At 48.0% G+C, this 21,303-nt stretch overlaps 1 protein-coding gene across 1 annotated transcript in view; it reads left to right on the forward strand.

The window, feature by feature from the left end:
• The window catches only part of MOCOS (molybdenum cofactor sulfurase), a 53,545-nt gene continuing 32,242 nt past the window's right edge, over positions 1 to 21,303 (forward strand). Inside the window, exons 1-6 of the mRNA XM_025996990.2 lie at positions 1 to 491; positions 7,126 to 7,215; positions 10,505 to 10,571; positions 12,091 to 12,732; positions 14,628 to 14,704; positions 17,268 to 17,467. Coding sequence (XP_025852775.2) covers positions 350 to 491; positions 7,126 to 7,215; positions 10,505 to 10,571; positions 12,091 to 12,732; positions 14,628 to 14,704; positions 17,268 to 17,467 — 1,218 coding nt within the window. The 5' untranslated portion in view covers positions 1 to 349. The remainder of the gene's footprint in view (positions 492 to 7,125; positions 7,216 to 10,504; positions 10,572 to 12,090; positions 12,733 to 14,627; positions 14,705 to 17,267; positions 17,468 to 21,303) is intronic.

A 21,303-nucleotide genomic window follows, 5' to 3' on the forward strand; every position in this document is an offset into this window, starting at 1 on the left:
TCTCCTTGCAAACGCCGAGGCGACAAGGGTCAGGATGCGGAGCACGGAGAGCAGCGCGCTGCCGCTGCCGCTGCCCCAGACTCGCAAGCTCGGGTACGCGGGGCTTCGTGCTCCGCGGGTCCTGGGGGCCTCTCCGTGCGCTCCCCTGGGAAGCTCCTCAAAGAGATCACAAAACGGGCCCCGCCCCCAGGAAAAGGGCCGCGGAAAGTGAAACTCCGTGAGTCAGCGGCCCTGGCTCGCTGGGCCGCCCGCAGAGGCGCCGCCCCCGGCCGGGACGGACCCCGGCGGAGGACCGGGAGGTGCGGCCCGGGACGGCCTTTCCCCCGCCCGAGGCCGCACGGCGCGAGGCATGGCCTGCGGGGCTGCGCCGCCGGGGCCCCAGCTGCTGGCCTTCGCGCGGTTCCGGGAGTCGAGCCGGCGGCCGCTCGCCTACGGCTATGGGCCGCGCAGCCTGCGGGAGCTGCGCCAGCGCGAATTCGGCCGCCTGGCAGGTGAGGCTGGCGGGGCGCCCGTGCGGGTGGAGGGGCCTCCCTGGCAGGGAGGACGGGGCGGGCGCGCGGGTTCTGGAACTGGGGTGGAAGGAGCTTTGGCTCTAGGTGGGAGCGGCTCACCTTATTTGGGATACGTTTTGGACCGAAAGACCTGGAGAGACGTGTCCACGCGTCCGCTTCGTGGACCCGGCTCCCCGAGGTCCCACCTGCAGCCCAAGAGTTCCTGCGATCTAGCTCCTTAGGCTTTTCCCGCGGTGCAGGACCAGCCTCGTCCCTACCTTACTCCTTACTCACCTGCTCCTACTCGCCCACCGCGGGCCGGCCTTAGGATTCATTCCTTTGGCCCAGGCTTGCTAGGGTTGCAAAATGCGGGGATGTCCTGCCGCCGCGGCTGTTGGGGCGCTCGCCCGCCCGCGAACAGGTGCAGTGCGCGGGTGGCCAGGGCGCGGGGCGGGGGGCGCGCGCCGTGGCGACCCAGAGGCTACAGCCTCTGGAGACTGAGCTCACACGCATCTTTTATTTTCGAAGCCTCAGTTTTCTCAGGCGTGCAGTCAGAACAATGCCTCCGAGCTCTAGCTCGCCGGGCGACTCCCATTCGCAAAACGGGCACTTTGAGCTTTACGGGCAGGGCGAGCCTGTAAACTGGACACGAGGCCCGGGATCACATCGTCCCTTCGGTTTCCGCAGGACGGAACAGGCTGGTCGAATTTCAAGTCGAGCTTCATCTGGTCCTTGCTGCAGGGCGAGAGGGCTCCCGCACCTGTGGGGACTGTGTAGGGACTCGCTCTTTTTTTTTTTTTTTTTTTTTAATTTTTATTTACTTATCATAGTCACACACACACACACAGAGAGAGAGAGAGAGAGAGAGAGAGGCAGAGACACAGGCAGAGGGAGAAGCAGGCTCCATGCACCGGGAGCCCGATGTGGGATTCGATCCCGGGTCTCCAGGATCACGCCCTGGGCCAAAGGCAGGCGCTAAACTGCTGCGCCCCCCAGGGATCCCCGGGACTCGCTCTTTTAAGGGACCTCAAGTGAGGGGCGGCCTCGAGCCTCAGAACCGCGGGCCGCGGGGCAGGGAGGGCCCGCAGGTGTCGTGGGCTCGGTGGTGGCCGTCGGAGTTGACTCCTACTCACTCTGTCGCAGTGAGCAACTAACTGGTGACTGCTTCCTTGCTTGTGGCACAACAGCCACCCTGGCGTAATATTTCATTAATCGGGTAGCTGATTTCAGCTCTTTTGAGTCACTTTCTCCTGTTTGGGAGAGTGACTGGTTTTTTCTCTTGGAGGGCTTTCAGGGCTGTGGCCTCGCTCTGTGTGTCTCCTGTCTGTACCTCATTAGGGAACTTGGGAGGGAGACCGTGGGCCTTCTGGTGTCCTCTCTACCACCTGCCCATTCTTCCTAGTGGCACATCCACCTGAAGGAGACAGCACCTCACCCCGATGCTTCTGCCTGCTGTCCCTGAAAGTTTGTATTATGGAAATTTCCACCCTAGGAGTAGACTGGGACAATGAACACCCACAGAGGTGGAGGGAGGGAAGGAGGCTCCCCATTCTTTTGAAGAAAGTTTAGAGGCTGTTTTGGTGCAGCCCATAATTATTTCTGCACCACACCTGCTTAATCTCCTAATCCCTCCAGCTCTGGTCCCTCACACCCATCACTGGCTGACCTCTCCCCTGAAGACTACCCTGGGGAAGTAGAAGTATGTTCTGGGCCCCTACTTGTTTACTTGTGTCCCTCAGAGAGCAGCACCTTTTCCCTTAAATGTAAAATTTAGATGTGATAGCCAGGACCCCAGGCTTCAGAGCCCCTTTAAAATCTACCATATTGGGACACCTGGGTGGCTCAGTGGTTGAGCATCTGCCTTTGGCGTGATCCTGGGGTCCTGGGATTGAGTCCCACATCAGGATCCTGCAGGGAGCTTGCTTCTCTCTCTACCTGTGTCTCTTGCCTCTCTGTCTGTGTCTCTCATGAATAAATGAATAAAATCTTTTAAAAAAATCTACTGTTTTATATTCTATCATCTATCTATCTATCTATCTATCTATCTATCTATCTATCTATCTATATCTATCATCTATCTATCTATCATCTATCTATCTACCTAGTGCAAGTTCCCAGCATTTCCTCTACATTAATAGTTCAAGTAGAGTTTTGTGAATTAAACCCACCCCTTCCATGGCTGGGAGTCTTGGAACATAAGCACGCACTTTTTTTTCTCTCACAGATCAGGGAAAAACAAACAAAACAAAATAACATAACCTTCATCTCCTCTTCTTTTCCCCTTCCTCCTTCTCCTCATAGCTTTTGTGCAGGCTGGAGAGTTTTTCGGTTACGTGGTAGCTCTAGATAATTACATGCTTAATCTTTAAATGCTGAAACATTTTGCCTAACCAATTGGTTGGGAATTCCCTTCTCTTGGTGAAAGGAGCATATTGAATTTTCAGATGTGGTACAAATGGTTCTTGAAGTCTCAGAGCGCTGATGGATAGCCACTCACCCTGTATAGAACTGAGAACTGAAGAGGCAAGGTCTAGAAGAGACCCTGGAATTTCCTTCTTGAAGACCCAATACCAGTGGGGTCATTTGCTTGCTTCTTCTAATAACAGTCAAATCTCAGTGGGTGTTACTATATGCCAAGCACTAAACTGGGCTCTGTTTACAGACTCTTTTAACCCGCATCCCATCTGCAGGTAAAGGAACAGGGATCCAGAGTGGCTAGTGGTAGAGCAAAATTCAGTCAGGTTGGCTGACTTGGATTCTGCACTGTTAACCACGGTGCTAGCTGGCTTCTCAGATCTCTAGCTAATCTAACAGGGCTGACTGGTTTTGCAAAATTAACTACTGGACCAAAGGCCAAAGTAGCCTTCTCCCAAAAGGCTTCCTGGCCCTGCAGAAGACTGTGGGCAAGACACGTGGTGCTCCTTGGGAACCCCTTAGGTTTCACATGTTCACCGGGGCTTCACAAAAGCATCTCCCTGATGTGTGCCTAGACAGAAGCCTGTCTTTTGGTATGGTGCATTTGTATTCTGAATCTTCAGTTAAAGAGAACGTTATTCTAAAACTAATTTTTTTGGATTAGGTAGTATCTTTCCACAGCACTCCAAAGGTGCCAAAGAACGGTAAAGGGCCAGGGAGCCCCCTCTCACTCCAGCCACAGCCATGGTGGCTGCCCCAGGGTCAGCTCCTGCCACTTGTGTCCTGTGTCTCTTTTGAGTTGTTGTCTATATTTATATGAGTGTGTACAGTTTTTTTAATCACGTAATTGAGACATAACATCTGTTAACTGACACAGTTTACATTTATTTGTTTATGGTCTTTCTCTGTCACTATCATACCAGCTTTTTTATCTACTGTTGTGTCTCCACCACTTAGAATAGTGCCTGGCACACAGTAATTACTCAATAAACATTTCTTGAATGTAAAAATACAATAAACGAGGAAATAAAAGGAAACTTAATTGGCCTGATAAAGGCTATCTTCAAGAAATCCACCGCTAATATCATACTTACTGGCAAAAGACTGACAGCTTTATTTCTAAGATCAGGAATAAGACAAGGGTGTCTGGTCTCACCACTGCTATTCAACATCATACTAGGGGTTCTAACCAGGACAATTAGGCAAGTAAATGGAACAAAAGTCACCCAGATTGGAAAACATTTCTATTTGTGGATAACATAACCTTGTATATAGAAAAATCCTAAAGAATCCACATATAAAACTATTAGAACTAAAAAACAAGCTCAGCAAGGTTACAGGATAGAAGCTCAATATACAAATATCAACCTGATTTCTATACACTAGTAAGAAAAGCTATGAAAATTACATAAAGGAAAGCTTCAGAAAGAATAAAATACATAGAAATAAATTTATCAAAAGAAGTAGAAAGCGAACACTGAAGACTACAACATGTCATTGAAAGAAAGCAATAAAGGAAGACTTAAATTAATGGAAAGACATCCTATATTCATGAATTTGAAGACTAAGTATTGCTAACATGACAATACCCCCCAAACTGATCTGCAGATTGAATGTCATTCCAACCAAAATCCTAGGTACCTTTTTGCAGCAATTGACAAATTGATCCTAAAATTCATATAGAGATGGGAGGGACCCAACTAGCCAAAGCAACCTTGGGAGGGAACAAAGTTGAAAGCCTCACACTTCCCATAAAAGTAAAGTAAGTAAAATTTATATAAAGTTACAGTAATCAAGACAATGTGGTATGAGGACAGAGGCATGAAACAATGGAGTAGAATTGTAAGTCCGAAATAAACCCACACATCCATGGTCAATTGCTTTTTAACAGAAGGCCAAGACTATTCAATAGAGGAAAGAATAGTCTCTTCAACAAATAGTGTGGGGGCAGCTGGTATCCACACACAAAAGAATGAAGGTGGACCCCTACCTCACACTATATTTGAAAATTAACTGAAAAAAAAAATAATGAGGCACTTGGGTGGCTCAGTGGTTGAGCATCTGCCTTTGGCTCAGGGCATGATGCCAGGATCCTGGGATCGAGTCCTGCATGAGGCTCCCCAAAGGGAGCCTGCTTCTTCCTCTGCCTATGTCTCTGCCTTTCTCTCTGTGTCTCTCATGAATAAATAAGAGGATAAATAAATAAATAAAATCTTTAAATATAAAATAAATAAATAAAATCTTTATTGTCATTGAAAGAAAGTAATAAATAAATAAATAAAATCTTTAAAAATTTTAACTAAAAATGGACTAAAGTCCGAAATACAAGAGCTAAAAATATAAAACTCTTAGAAGAAAGCATAAGCAATAATCATCAGGACCTTGAATTAGGAATGGTTTCTTATGTCACTAAAATTACAAGCAACAGTAATAACAGAAATAGAAAAATTGGACTTCATCAAAACTAAAAACTTTTATGCTTCAATGGATGCCACCAAAAAAGGACAACTGACCGAATGGGAGAAAACAGATGTCCCCATAAAAACTTGCACATAAATAGTCATTGCAGCATTACTTATAGCAGGCAAAAAATAGAAACCACCCACATGTTTATCATTGGATGAATGGATAAACAAAATGTAGTGCGTCCATACAGTAGAATATTATTCAGTCATAAAAATGAATGACATGAAAATATGGATGCTAAGTGGAAGAAAGCAGACACAAAAGGCCACATAGTATATGATTTCATTTATGTGAAATGCCCAGAATCCACAAATCTATAGAGACAGAAAGTAGATTAGTGATTGCCAGGGGCTGGGGCTGGGTAGATTGGGGAGTGATTGGCAGTGGGTATGGGCTCTCTTTTTGGGATGAATGAAATGGTTCAAAAATTAGATAATGGTGATGGTTGCACAACTTTATGGATCTGCTAAAAGCACCACTAAAAGGGTGAATGCTATGGTATGGGAATTATATCTCAATAAAGCTGTTACACAAGAAACAAAAAAAAAATCCATTCTTCACAAAACAACAGAAAAAAATCCATTTAAGTGAATGAAAGGAGGAATGAATATTCACACTGTATGTTCTCAGAAGTGTTATCTTAGAGTTTACTCCATGTCAGTACTTAAAAAGTACTAGATGGAGATACAAGAATTCTTTATTTTAAACACATGTTCATGGACATTTAAGTCATTTCCAGTTTCTGGCTACTGCAGACAATGCTGCACTAAGTGTCCTCATGTGCAGGCCATTTCACAAACCATGGGGATTTATAAGGTGAATTCTTAGAAGAGGGATTGCCGGGTCAAGGAGGGTTTGCATTTTCTTTTCTTTTTTAAAGATTTACTTATTTATTTGGGAGAGAGAGAGAGAAAATGGGGGGGGGGGGCAGTGGGAGAAGGAGATAGAATCTTAAGCAGATTCCCTGCTGAGTTTGGAGACCCATGCAGGACTTGATCCCCCTGAGATCATGACCTGAGCTCAAAAAGAGTTGGACACTTAACCAACTGTGCCACCCAGGTGCCCTGTGGATTTGCATTTGAAAGTGTAACCCATATTGACAAACTACTGTCCGTAAAGAAACTATCAGTGTAGCCTCCAACCAGCCATGTCCCAGCAGGCCTCTTTTCCAGCACCTTTACCCACATGGTGAGTTATCCAACCTTCTGGTCTCCACCATCTGATGAGAAAACCTCAGCATTTCCCTCTCATCTAAATTTGCCTATATCTCTGTTTATGAAAGAGGCTAGAAAGATTGTTTACAATCCTAGTATTTTCCAAAGCTCTCAGAACTGGTCCAGGGTCTAGGGATGGCAAATTCACTGTGGGAAAGCAGACTCAGAGCTCGACCGACCGCCGGGGAAGCAGCAAGGAAATCCTGGGAGGAAGTGAGTCATTCGTGTGAAATTACTTTACCGTCATTAATGACAAATGTCTGTTGGGCTCCTCCTGTGTGTGGGATACTGTTCCTGGTTTTACGAAAGAGCTGGCTAATCAGGCAGCCTTGCTCCGGGCACTAAAGTTGATTACACAGGAGAGTGCAATCTTCCATTGCTCATTCTTACTATTTGGATTAAGAAGCTCCTATCAAGAGGCTGGGAGAAATCAGTAGCCTGGTGGTCCCACTGCTCAAGCTCACCCAGACCAGATCCTGGTAATATAAGTAGAATACCTCTGAAAAACAACCACAGCTTTATTCTATGTTTTCTTTCAGGAACTGTCTACCTTGACCATGCAGGAGCCACGTTGTTCCCCCAGAGTCAGCTCACAAGCTTCACTAATGATCTCATGGAAAATGTTTATGGTAAAGAACAACACACCAAAGCTGACTTTTGCATTGAATAGGAGCCAACTACATTCAGCTGATATATCTCTGCTTATCAAATGTTGGGTTAATAGACCAGAACTGTGCTGAGCACGTAGCACTGAATAGGCCCCGGGGGGTGGGGGTGTGGTCAAGGAAGCCCACAGGTCAGTCCCTATAATATATGTGCTGCCAGGCTTAGGAAGAATTGGCTCAGGGACGCAATTTACTTCCAGAAGAATGGGTCAATGTCAGAAGGGCACAGAGGTACAAGGTGCTGTGTTTGACAGCAGTATGACCCTGGGGGAGTGCAGTGGAGAGGGTAGGGTGGCAGGAAGGACATTCAGTCCTTTTTTTTTCTTTTTAAGATGTATTTATTTATTTGAGAGCCAGAGAGAGAGCAAGAACACAGGCAGGAGGGGCAGAGGGAGAGAGAGAGAAACTCAAGCATACTCTGCACTGAGTGAAGAGCCTGACATGGGGCTAGATCTCATGTCCCTGAGAGATCATACCCGAGTCAAAACCAAGAGTTGGATGCTTAATCGACTGCACCATCCAGGCATCCTCATTCTTTCACTCCATAAATGTTTGTTGGGCCACTTGGTATTGGGAGCATGGTGCTAACATGAAGACAAAGGAAACACTGCCTCTGCCTTCGTGGGCTGTGGCCTAGTACACAGGACCTAATCCTGTAAGCTCCAATATAAATGTAAATGACCAGCTATATGAAGGGCTGTGAACACAAGGCCCTGATACCGTGGTGGGATGTGGCTTCAGAGCCACAGCATTGGCCATTTGAGTGTCAGAAAAAGCTGTTTTAGGAGTGGGGTGGATCCCGGAGGATGAGCAGGAATTCACATGGAGAAGAGAGGGAGAAGGGTATTCCAGGCAGAGGTAATAGCATGAACCAAGACCCATTAGTGGGTCCAGGAATTAGCCCCGGAGTGCAGAGAAGGGGAGGAGAGTGCAGGGGGCCTGAATGGAGAGGTAGGGGCATTGAGGGCGCTCTGAGGAGTTTGATGTTTCCTCTAGAAACCATATTCGGTTTCTCCAGACACTTTATCTCCACTGTCCCCCTCTGCATTCACAGCAAACTAGTGTACAGGTGCTGCTATCCAATAAGCTAAGGTACAGGTTTGTCCTCACTCCTGGGCCCCAGAGAGGATAGGGAGCTAACCGGAGGCCACTCAGTCAGGAAGTGCTGGGGCTGGGGGAGCTGGATCTCCAGGCATTTGGGTTCCAGAGCGCAAGGCCTTGGCCCTCACCAGACTCCCTCAGTTCATGACAATCCTATCATGCCCCTATATGATCCCGGGCGGCCAGCAGATATTTAAATCTAGAGAAGAGTTTCTAGAGGAGATGGCAGTGAGGGACCTTATCTTGACTTTAATCCATGATTTGCAAAGAGATCCACAAATTTTCTCTAACTCTTTGCAAGAGTCATAACTGTGGGCATGGTGACAGAATCTAGACTGGAGGTGGTGCTGAGCTAAAAACTAGAGTGTTGAGAGGCTATTCGGGTAAGTACCAAGTCTCACAGGTTACTGGTGCTTATGGAAAAGGAATAGTGGTAGCTTCAGTGGCCAGAAATCCAGTGTGACCAGATGGCATGGTAGAAACAGGAAATGAGAAAACAAATGAACAAACAAAAAAAGTCAAGACTGCGTTAATGTGCACATGTAGTCCTGCTCCTAAGAAATGTTTGTGCCTGACTCCTGCATGTCCAGCCCCTGGAGAGGTCTGTGTCCTCACCCGGGGCGTTGTGTTTTGAGGGAGGTAATGATACTTCGGGACCCACTCAGGGGAGATGGAAGGAGGGGAGAAAAACTAGAAATTGAAAAGTGAAATTAGTAGAGATGTTAGCCTTGAGCCTGGGCTAAGGGGAGATGTGATGGCCCCCTTCACATATTTGGAGGAATTAGATGTGTTTCTGCGGGAACAAGGCCAGGAGCAGGAGTATGAACACAGGGCAAGAGAGGGGGATTTAGGTGAAGTGGTGTTCATGGCTCTGTCTCATGGCTGGGGAAGGGGCAGCCTCCTGAGGATGTGTACTTGCTTCCCTGGGATTACTGATCAGAACCACCTGTCAGGGAACTTGCAGAAAAGGTTCTAGCATTGGCCTGGCTGCCAATGAGCTGACTTCCATCTCCAGAATGTTCTTCCCAATCCCATCTTGTTCTACTAGTGGGGGGCAGGGGTTGGTTTGTTTGTTTAAAAAAGTATTTTAAAAATCAAGTTATGTTTTACATATTATACAATTCATCTATTTCAAATGTACAATTTAGTGATTTTAGTAACTACCAAGTGATGCTACTATCATTATAAATCATTTAGGGGCAGCCCTGGTGGCTCAGTGGTTTAGCGCCGCCTTCAGCCCAGGGCGTGATCCTGGAGACCCGGGATCGAGTCCCACGTCAGGCTCCGTGCATGGAGCCTGCTTCTCCCTCTGCCTGTGTCTCTGCCTCTCTCTCTTTCTTTCTGCATCTCTCATGAATAAATAAATAAAATATAAAAAAATAAATCATTTAGAACATTTTCATTCCCCCATAAGATCTCTGATGCCTATTTATTTTTTTTTAAGATTTTATTTATTTATTCATGAGAATACACAGAGAGGAGAGAGAGAGAGAGAGAGACAGACAGACAGACAGACAGACACAGGCAGAGGGAGAAGCAGGCTCCATGCAGGGAGCCCAACGTGGAACTCGACTTGGGACTCGATCCTGGGTCTCCAGGCAGCGCTAAACTGCTGAGCCACCGGGGCTGCCCCTCTGATGCCTATTTATAATTCATCCCTGTTACCCCCTCAGTCCCAGGCAACCACTAATCCATTACTTTCTGAATATCTTTCTATACAATTGCCTTTGCTGGACATTTCATATAAATGGAATCAAACAATCTGTGACCTCTTAACATGTTTTTTTTTTTCTCTTAGCATGTGTTTGAGGTTCATTCATGACATAGCTAGTAGATTGTTCCCTTTTTGTTGTGAATACTTTCCAATTGTTCAGATATACAACATCTTGTCTCTCTGCTGATCAGTTGATGGACATTCATGTTGTTCCCAGAATTTGGCTTTACCAATAAACCTCCCTTTGAACATTTCTGTGCATGAATCTTTGTGTGGACATGTGTTTTCATTTCTCTTGAGTGTATCGGAGTGGCATGGCTGGGTCATATAGTAATTGTATGCTTAACTTTTTGAGACACCAAAAGAGAGGGTTTTGGAGGAACACAAGAGGAGAAACATAAGTAGTGACTTGATGGCTTTGTCTCTGTAACCTGCCAGGTAATCCTCACAGCCAGAATATCAGCAGCAAGCTCACCCACGAAACTGTGGAACACGTGCGCTACAGGTGAGTGGCAGAGGTGCAAGCCTGAGTGGGCACTCCCAGGTGGATGGATTTCTTCCCTACCACCCACCGCATTCCACAAAAGCTCTGAGTTGGTTTCAGGAAGATCGCATTTGGCTAAATGATCACATGCACAGTGACAAATATCAGGGGCAAGGGACGGGAAGGTGTGAGTGAGTAGGTACAGAGCAGGGCTGATCTGAAGCACAGGTGGGTGGCCCTGAGGTGTGCACAGCTGTTGTGTGCAGCTTCAGGCTGATGCCAGAGTGCCTGAGGGCCAGAGTGACCAGGAGGGACCCAATTTCCTAAGTCTCATTTTCAGAGAGAAGAAAAACATTTTCTTTGGGCTTTCATGTTTCATTGGGCATCTTGTTTTATCCATCCCCCCTTTCCTCTGCGCGTAATAATTCCTTTTTAGTAATTTCCAAGTGGTGCCTGAAGTTTCTTGAATGAATATAACAAGTTATTTCCAATTTAAAAGGGAAGCTGGGCTGCCAATTTTTTTTTTTTGGGGGGGCTGCCAATTTTAAAAGCACCATGAAACAAGTTGGTGACTTAAAACTTGCTGCAATAGAGTTGAACCAAGGAGAGTGGTCCAAGGAGAGAGTATTTCTAGGGTTGAGGTTGTTGTGGATTTTTATCTTTTTAAAAAAAGATTTATTTATTCATTTATTTATTTGAGAGAGAGAAGGAGAGAGAGAGAGAGAGGACATGAGCACAGGGGGAGACAGAGGGGCGGGAAAGGAGAAAGAGAATCCCAAGCAGACTCCCCATTGAGCATGGAGCTTGACTCAGGGCTTGATCTCACAACCCTAAGATCATGACCTAAGCTGAAATCAAGAGTTGGATGCTCCGGGTGCCTGGGTGGCTCAGTCAGTTAAGCATCTGCCTTCAGCCCAGGTTGTGATCCCAGGGTCCTGGGATGGAGCCAAGCCTGTATTGGCCTCCCTGCTCAGTGGGGAGCCTGCTTCTCCCTCTGCTGCACCATCTCCCACTCATGCTTGCGTGCTCTCTCTCTGAAATAAATAAAATCTTTAAAAAAGGAAAAAACAAAGGAATCAAATGCTCAACAGACAGCTACCCAGGTGCCCCATGGATTTTTTTTTTAAAGGATTTTATTTGTTCATGAGGGAGAGAGAGAGACAGAGACAGAGACACAGTCAGAGGGAGGAGCAGGCTCCATGCTGGGAGCCCAACGTGGGACTCCTGGAGCTCCCAGATCACCCCCTGGGCCAAAGGCAGGCATTAAACCACTGAGCCACCCAGGCATCCTGCCCCATGGATTTTTATCTTATCCATTGAGGGTGGGGACATGGGAGGCAGAGCTGATCTTGCCAGCTTGAACCGGTTTGTCATCTCTTCCTGCTGCTTGCTCTGCCCCTACCCTAACTTTGTAATTGTGGCAAAGCTGATCTGGGTTTTTCCCTAAATATAAAGGGAGAGCGAGAGGTCAAATACAGCTACCCCTGAACATTTGACACTACTGAGACCATGGATTGGCACGATGCTATGCTTCTTCCAGGATTCTGGCGCACTTCCACACCTCCTCAGAGGACTACAGTGTGATTTTCACGGCAGGGAGCACGGCTGCTCTTAAACTGGTGGCGGAGGCCTTCCCCTGGGTGTCCCCAGGCCTGGAGTGCAGCGGGAGCCGGTTCTGTTACCTCACTGACAGCCATACCTCCGTGGTGGGCATGAGGAAGGTCACCACGGCCATGAACGTCACTTCCATCCCAGTCAGGCCAGAGGACATGCGGTTGGCAGAGAGACGGGCCGCTGTTGCCAGTGACCCTGACTGCCAGCTTCTGCATCTCTTCTGTTACCCCGCGCAGAGTAACTTTTCCGGGACCAGGTACCCCCTGTCCTGGATAGGAGAGGTCAAGGCTGGGCGGATGTGCCCTGTGAGTGTGCCTGGCAAGTGGTTCGTGCTGCTCGATGCAGCCTCCTATGTGAGCACCTCACCTTTGGACCTGTCGGTCCACCAGGCCGACTTTGTCCCCCTCTCCTTCTATAAGCTCTTTGGATTCCCCACTGGCCTGGGTGCCCTGCTGGTGAATAATCGTGTGGCTCCTCTGCTGAGGAAAACCTACTTTGGAGGGGGCACAGCTGCTGCGTACCTGGCAGGAGAAGACTTCTACATCCCAAGAAGCTCGGTGGCTGAAAGGTAACCTCTCTGTGGGAGTGGCTGATTGGAGTTCAACAAGGCAGGGGTTCTGGCCCACGTCACCTATAGGGTTGTGCAAGGGACCCAACTGGGCCACTGGGGTTGGAGGGCTTGGATGGAGGCTGGCTGGAGTGTGCCCCAGGTGGCTTAGTGAACTGGACCCCCACTTGGGGGCTTCTCCATAGCTATGAGGGTACAAGGGCTGCAAGCAGGAGAGGTGAAAGACTCTCAGGAGAGGAAGGAAGATAGGCCACCAGGGCTTTTCCCAGAGCACAGGCAAGAGGTACAACAGTTTACTCAAGCAGTCATTTTAAAAGATGGCATTGTTTGGAACAAGTTTGCGTGCATATTGATGGCACAACTGGTTATTATATTTTAAAAGATTTATTTATTTACTCATGAGAGACACACAGAGAGAGAGACAGAGACAGACAGAGACACAGGCAGAGGGAGAAGCAGGCTCCACGCAGGGAGCCCGATGCAGGACTCGATCCCGGGTCTCCAGGGTCACGCCCTGGGCCGAAGGCGGTGCTAAACTGCTTGAGCCACCTGGGCTGCCCCCAAATAAAATCTTTAAACAAACATAAATAAAAACAACCCAGTTGTTGGTTCACATAATTGATTCACGGCTATTAACCCATCGGTTTTATAAAGAAATTAACATTGCAGTAACAGTATTCTGAGCAAACCTCATCTCTAGAATCTTAAAATACAAAGCACAGTGTTTCCACCGAAAGCTTCAACTTGCTTCCGTCACCCACCGGTGGGCTCGCAGAGGCTGCCGTCCCCATCCTTCGTGCCAATGCTCGCGGACACCGCCTGCCTCCGAGCCCCCCCCCCCTCCCCGCCCCCCAGCAGTGCGCGGGCGGACTCTGCCTGTCAGGCTCTGGGTCCGCATCCTGCCCCTGCTCTCTGCTCTCTGCTCTGAGCCCTGCAGCCACACGTCAGCCTCCCCACCTCCCCACGGGGGGCGTCCTCCGACTTTGCGCCCACCACCGTCCCGCCCGGCTGGCTCCCCGCCCATGCGCACTCGCGCCCAGCCGCACTGATGCAGCACTGACGCACTGACGCAGCACTGACGCGCCGACGCCGCGCTGACGTCCCTGCCGTTCAGGACGTGTGCGCGCTTCCGCCCGCTCGGGGTGTTCCCTGCGGCCTCCGCCTGGGACGCCCTTCTCCTCTGTGAGCTCTGCTGTTTCGAAAATGATCCTTCTGCATCCTCAGTGCAGTCACCGCTGGCGTGTTGCTAATTTGTCGCGTGTTGTCCCTAGTTTCTGTGCCTCAGGAGAAGGGAAGCACCAGAAGGGCACCTAGGACGGTGCCTGGCGCACAGTGTGTGGGCAGTAGAGATTTGATGACTATTTTGGCTAGATCAGAAATCACAGAATGCGACTATCGTGAACACCCTGATAATCCAGGAGGGGTATGTGTGCTGTATTGGGAGCCTCATAATGTTCCCCGAAGCCTGTGGTTCCGCAGGTTGGCATCCTAGACTTCTAGCGCATTGATCACACCCAACCCACGCCTTGCCAGTGGTGTTCCCTTGGGGTCAAGGGCAGCGTTTTAAGAGCCCGCGGCGCTTGAGGTCTTGTCAAAGTCTTCACGGGGGCAGGATAGCATTTCTCAAGGCGGTGACTGTCTTTTAGGGTCCTTTGTCACCATGGCCATCCGATCCCAAGGAAGCACCCCCAGTGAGCGAGTCAGGGCCAGAACTGGCCCCATCGGTCTCTGTGTGTAAATCCGTCTACCCTGACTGGGAGAGCAGTGGTTTATAAGACAGCAGAGGTAGTCATCGATTATAGCCAAGACTAGAGTCAAAACCTTGTTGCATGCCACAAAATGCACATGGAGGTGTTGGCCACAGCTTGACCTTGTTCCCCTCAACCCTGTTACAGGTTTGAAGATGGCACCATCTCCTTCCTTGACGTGATAGCACTAAAACATGGATTCGATGCCCTAGAGCGCCTCACAGGTCAGTGGACCCTTTTATCTATGTGGAATTTGCTCCTGTCACCTGCGTCCTTGAGGGAGCCTTGGAATGGGTGCGGTTTAGATAAGGTAGATAAGGACGTAGGGTCTGTGTGAGCGGCTGGCATTTGGGAGCTGTACCCTGAATGCAGTTGAAGCTTATCCTGAAGAACTTCAGAATGACTTCTGAGGCAAGAGCAAGAGACTGAGGTGCTGTGTGTGTGTGTGTGTGTGTGTGTGTTAAAAGAACATTTTCACAAGTAGGAGATTATTCCAAACCAGGAGATGAGTAGCTTCACAGGAGCAGAGGAGCCATCCTTGGTCCCCAAACTAGGACTGGTTACAGATCCTGAGACCTTATTCAGCTGCTACCTTTCTGGGTCCTCCCTCCTGTCACACTGGGGAGCTATATGATGAGCCCACTTTGCTCATGAGGAGCTAATATTTAGAGAGGTTAAATGCCTTCCCTGGGACCTAATAATTGAGATGGCTGAGATTTCCACCTAGACCATAATAATGCCTAACCCTGAGCCCCAACCACTGTCTCTGTTGTTGGCCTTTGCAGTGATGTAGGTTTTCTTTCCTGGCAAATGTTTGGGGTGTGTGGGCAGGTGGAGGACCCTCACAGTAGGCTGACACACAGAGAGTTGCCACTTCCCATCATGTGGAGCTTGACACAAAGATAGATGACTGGAAGAACGTGTGTCTCATGCACCAGGCGTCCACCATCCTGCTGTGCTCCTGGGCACTCCTCCAGAGGCTGAGGTTCTAGAACTGGGTGGTACTGCTTGGACCATCCATATGGAAATGGAGTTGTGGTGAACCAGGGATGTGGCTTAATGATTAGGTAGCCCTTCCTTTCTCTCTCTCTTGCCACCGTAATGGGACTCTTCAGGTTCTTGGCCTGAGCTGGGGGCACACAGGATTCACAGGAGTGGAGGGGAGTCCTGAGGGTAATGCAGAGAGTGTACACTATCCAAGACAAAGAAAAGACAATAAAGACAAGTATTGAGATATGAGCACTTTTCCAAGGAAAGATATTAATAGACACCCAAACTGCAAGCTGCAGGTCTGATGGGGGCAGGGACACCTCTGAACTGAAAACAGACTGACCATATCAGTTCCACAATAAAGCAAACCCTGGTTATTCCTACTTAATCGCTTCTTTGGGAAAAAATGTGCTGAACTATCTGTAACACAAAGTGCCCCATTTTGGCCAGTTTAAGTAAGTGTACGTTTCAGGGGCATTAAGTGTGCTTACATTGGTATGCAACCATCCACCACCGACTGGTTCCAGGACTTCTGCATCATCCCAAACTAAAACTCTACCCATTCAACAGTAACTGCCCCCTTCCCCTTGCCCCAGCCCCAAGTAATCTCAAGTCTCCTTTCTGCCTGTATCAATTTGCATATTCTAGGCACTTAGATAAGAGGAATAATACATTATCTACTCTTTTGTGTCTGGCTTATTTCACATGTTTTCAAGGTTCATCCATGTTGTAACATGTATCCCTAATTGATTTGGATAATGTTAAAATGCTTTAGACATTTAAAAAAAAAAACCAGCAAAACCACCTGATACTTTTTTTTATCTATCTATCTATCTATCTATCTATCTATCTATCTATCTATCTATCTATTTATATTATCCCCTGATACATTTATTTATTTATTTATTTATTTTTAAGAAGATTTATTTATTTATGATAGACATAGAGAGAGAGAGAGAGGCAGAGACGCAGGAGGAGGGAGAAGCAGGCTCCATGCCGGGAACCCAACGTGGGACTCGATCCCAGGACTCCAGGATCATGCCCCGGGCCAAAGGCAGGCGCCAAACTGCTGAGCCATCCAGGAATCCCCTCCCCCAATACTTTTATTTTATTTTATTTTTTAAATTAATTTTTATTGGTGTTCAATTTACCAACATACAGAAAAACACCCAGTGCTCATCCCGTCAAGTGTCCGCCTCAGTGCCCGTCACCCATTCCCCTCCAACACCCGTCCTCCTCCCCTTCCACCACCCCTAGTTCGTTTCCCAAAGTTAGGAGTCTTCATGTTCTGTCTCCCTTCCTGATATTTCCCAACATTTCTTTTCCCTTCCTTTCCCCAATACTTTTAAAGATAAAACTGTGACCTGGCTGGCTCAGTCAGTGGAGCATGTGACTCTGGATCTCTGGGTTGTGAGTTCGAGCCCCACATTGGGTATAGAGATGACTTAAAAATAAAATTAAAAAAATTTTAAAATAATAATAAAGATAAAATTGTGTATCTGTGCCATCTGTAACCCAAAGGTCTAAATTTAAAAAAAAAAAAAAAAGAAAGAAAGAAAAAAAAGAAGGATGACAAGAATTCCTATGAAAGATTTCACAGAACAGCAACAGGAAGGTGTTTGGTACTCCACACCTATGCATAACCATATGGACAGTATCACACAGTATCTACCAGTATTTAGAATCATTGATCTGAGCTCCAGCTTTGCTGGTTAAAATGATCTTTTCTTAAAAACGAGTGAGTGAATTGCACGTGAAGTTCATGTTTCTCTCTGACATTTCGCAATCGCTTTTGAGGTGGAATGGAGAATATAAAGCAGCACACCTTTACCTTGGCGCAGTACACCTACACTGCCCTGTCTGCTCTCCGGTACCCTGACGGAGCCCCTGTGGTGCGGATTTACAGTGACTCTGAATTCAGCAGCCCGGAGGAGCAGGGTCCCATCATCAATTTTAATGTGCTCGACCACAGTGGGAACATCATTGGTTACTCCCAGGTGGGTCTCCTCATCACCTCCAGTACTTGTTCACAAGAGACACTCTTCTCTGGCACTCTGCTGCCTTCTGAAGCCCTGAACTGTACTGCTGTGCAGGTCCTTGGGGCCTTGCAGCTGCTGTGCAAAGGGCAGCCCGGGCATGGTTGAAGACGCCCCAGCGCTTCCTTACAGGCTACCTACTCTCCTTTTCATGCAGTTCTAACAGGTGTGGATGTTTAGTTTTTTCAGCCAGAAATTGTCAATTTCAAGTGCAAGGAGGGAGGGGCGGAGTCTTTGATCGCAGTGGAAGGGGGCAGCCGACAGCTTGCCAACAAGGGAAGACATCCTAACAAGGGAAGACATCCTAAAAGAGTGTAGACAGAAAAGCAGTGTATTCTGTCTACAGAATAGTCATCCCATGTCTATTTAGCATGGTGGCCCCGGTGATACATCAGACCGGATCCTGGCATCACACAAAACGTGGTATTTTGACCACCATGTATTTGCATGTGGCTTGGAATTCAGAACTCCTTTATAACAAGTAGAAATGATGTCCTTAGTATCACAAAAGTCCTTATTTCTGTCATAGTTCATGCATACTATGAGTTCAAAGGATTTAATAGTTTGATTATAAAACAGTTTGTGCAGATGTACTCTGTATCTATCTTCCCATGAAAACAGAGCAAATACCAGAGGTTAGGAAATGCTTGGCTCCTTGCCATAGCTGAGTAAGCTGGTCACTGCTCAGTCCATTAAAATGTCCATAGTCATATCAAGCACTCAGACACAGTGGTAGACGGTCACCAGAGGGGGTGTCACAGACTGGCAGGGATGGGCAGCCTAAGGCCCTTCCCAGAGTGTGGGCTCCTGGAGCAGCTCTGTGAGGAGCAGGTTCAATGGTCAGATAAGTTTTCCTTTGAAAGCCACAATCCCCATTAACCTTTGTTAAATGCAGAATTTCTCAAACCAAATCCATTTCTCAAGGAATCATAACCCCCTCTCTTCTCAATAGCCATAAACTAGCTGAGGAACAAAGCTGAGAAATATTCTTCTGGGAATATGTCAATCCTTACTGGTATCCGGGAGTAGACACTCTAACTATAGGTTCTCTCTTGGGTAGGTTTACTGTGCAGACTCTCCTTTAGTAATGCACTGGCAGCCCAATGTCACTAAGAAGTATGCAATTTTTTAAAAAAGATTTTATTTGAGAGCACACTAGAGTGAGAGAGAGAGCACGCAGGAGAGTACAAGCAGGGAGCAGGGGCAGAGGGAGAGGGAGAAGCAGACTCCCCACTGAGCAGGGAGCCTGATGATGTGGGACTTGATCCCAGTACCTTGGGATCATGACCCAAGCTGAAGACAGATGTTCAACTAGCTGAGCCACCCGGGGTGCCTCAGAAGTGTGTGATTTTAAATGCTTTCCAGGGGGTGATGGAAAATGTATCAGTATGCTTTCTTAAACACACTGTTCTAGATGATTGGTAAAGTAAGTTTCATTCGTGGACCTCAATAAGTTTGTATTTCCTGCGAGGTATGGAGGAGGACAGACAGGTGACCATGAAGTATGCTGTGTCAGGCAGAGCAGGGAGAGAATGCCTCATTTGGCCAGAGAAGCTTGGAAGACAGGAGCAGTCTGGTGGGGAGTAATGGAGAGAGCTACCTGTCTAGGTGTCCTGCTGACTTCACCAGGACTCATTCCTGGAGGCTGGACCCTGGACGAGTTTCTTCCTCTGTGTGTTTGTAGAGGAAGCTTGTTACATGAGTGGATCCGTGGCCGAGGCGTGGCCAGCTTTGCTGGCTTGGTAAAGCCCAGCTTGGTTTCCCTGGGCCGCGTCTCTGTGTAGGAATTCCATAGGGATTTCAATGGCCTTCAGAAAGAACGGATGATTTCATGGCTGAGTATAGCTCTTTTCAGGAGATTTCAAAAGAACTTCTGAAGCTTTTCAAAGAATTTAGCTTTCTGTAAGAAGCTTTGGGGTTCTCATTTTTTATATCCAGGCCTCCTAATTCCATTCTCCCCTCTGCAGAAGTCACTCTACTTAGTGGTTAAGAATGCAGGTTCAGATTCTGACTGCCTTTTGTTGGCTCTGTGAGCTTGGGCAAGTTAGTATAAACTCTCCAAGTCTCCATGAAATGGGGAGAACAAGGGACCCTGCTCATAGTGTTGCTCTGAGGATTAAATGAGATATCATATAGAATGCCTGAGCACGGGGCCCACGGGGAAGCAAGTGCTTAATAAACAGTGAGCATGCAAGCTCCTGGGTGGGGAGGCTCCCATGCTGCTCTGTGCTCAGGCTACTTTCTCGCCCTCTCTGGATACAGTGCTCATCCTGCCACCAAAACCAAATCCTTCACCTGGCCAGGCACAGGCAGGGATTCCACAAGGCTCAAGGTAAAAGGGGACTACCTGATGATGGGAAATTGGAGGAGGGTTGTGGCCCAAACAGCCTGTTGTACCCAGATCCTCCTCTAGGTGGGGGCCCCTCTCTCTTCTTGAGTCTTGGTGGATTTGCAACTTGCCCACAACCAGGAGAATGCTACAGAAGGGAAGGCTGTGTGTTAGAAAGCATTATTCCTTGGGGCATCCACTTTTTGGGCCCCATGTTACCATGTAAGAAGTTCTGCCCTGAGGCTGCCATGCTCTGAGGAAGCCAAGCCATGTCAGGAGGCCAAGCACAGGCCTGATTGTGACAGTCCTGTTTTGAGTCCTCCTCCTGGCTGGGAGGCCAGACACACACATGCATAAGTAGGTCTCCAGATGATTCCAAATCCCAGACACCACGTCACTCCCAGCCTTGGAGTCTTCCCAGCTGAGACTCAGGAAATCATGGAAAAGAGTCAAGCATCTCCTCTGTGCTCTTTCCGGATTCCTGACCTTCTGTAGCTCTGAGCACAATAAAGTGGTTATTATTTTATTCCACCAAGTTTGGTGGCTTGTTTCATGGCATTGGTAACTGGAACAGTGAATGTGGGGTGGGCACAGGGGACTTCTCATTCCAGTTGGCAGGAGTTGGGGTGGGGCAGTGAGGGAACTTCCCTAGCAGCTGCCCTTTGAATGGAGGCCAGCTGGAGATGGAGTTGGCCAGACCCAGTGGTCCTGCCAGGTCTCAGCTCAGAGAGTCAGGGAATGCCTGGATTCATTAGTTGTCTTGCACATCACTGAGCTATATTTGCCCAGGATAAAGGAACAGAGATGTTTTCCTGAGGCCCCTCAGTTTAATCCAGAGAAGGACTTCTCACTCTGACAGTCTAGGGGAGACAGCTGAAGTGAAGACAGCCATGGTTCAGCAGTGTGGGAGTCACCACTGCTGTGCGCAGCATGGCCGGGAATGTTTGCTGGCTGTGTAGTGAGCTGCAGGGTGCTGTACTGCCCCTGGCTGCCTCTGGCCATCCTACAATGTGAATTCCCAGGGAGAAAAGTTTCAAAGATTTGCCCAGCTGGGCAAAATGTGTTTGTTTTCCTGAATACAGTTAGGTGACTTCCCTGGGTTTAGCAGGAGTCACCAGGGCTTAGAGGACCCTCAGTGGACTCCTAGATACTTGGAAGAATGCAGCCCTTGATTCACAGCGGGAAGGGCTGGGCAAATATCCCCCATGCTAGCCCTACTTTTGAGCCCTGGGTGAATGCAGTTCACCTCCCAGAACCTTTGGGAGACAGGAAAGAGCCTTGGCACTTCTGGAAGGAACAGAAGTTCTGTGATTCAACCCAAAGTAAGGGACATTATGGAAAGCAGATTGATAATACACAGTGTCAACACAGTAATGTTTGTAGCCCAGGCTGTGAACCTAGACAGGGAGGCTCTGAGTGGTGGCTCAGCTGGGGACTGTCCTGTGATCAACCCTGTGGCAGAAGATGC

Source organism: Vulpes vulpes, chromosome 13 (genome assembly GCF_048418805.1).
Source record: "Vulpes vulpes isolate BD-2025 chromosome 13, VulVul3, whole genome shotgun sequence".
In the NCBI taxonomy this organism is placed as follows: Eukaryota; Metazoa; Chordata; class Mammalia; order Carnivora; family Canidae; genus Vulpes; species Vulpes vulpes.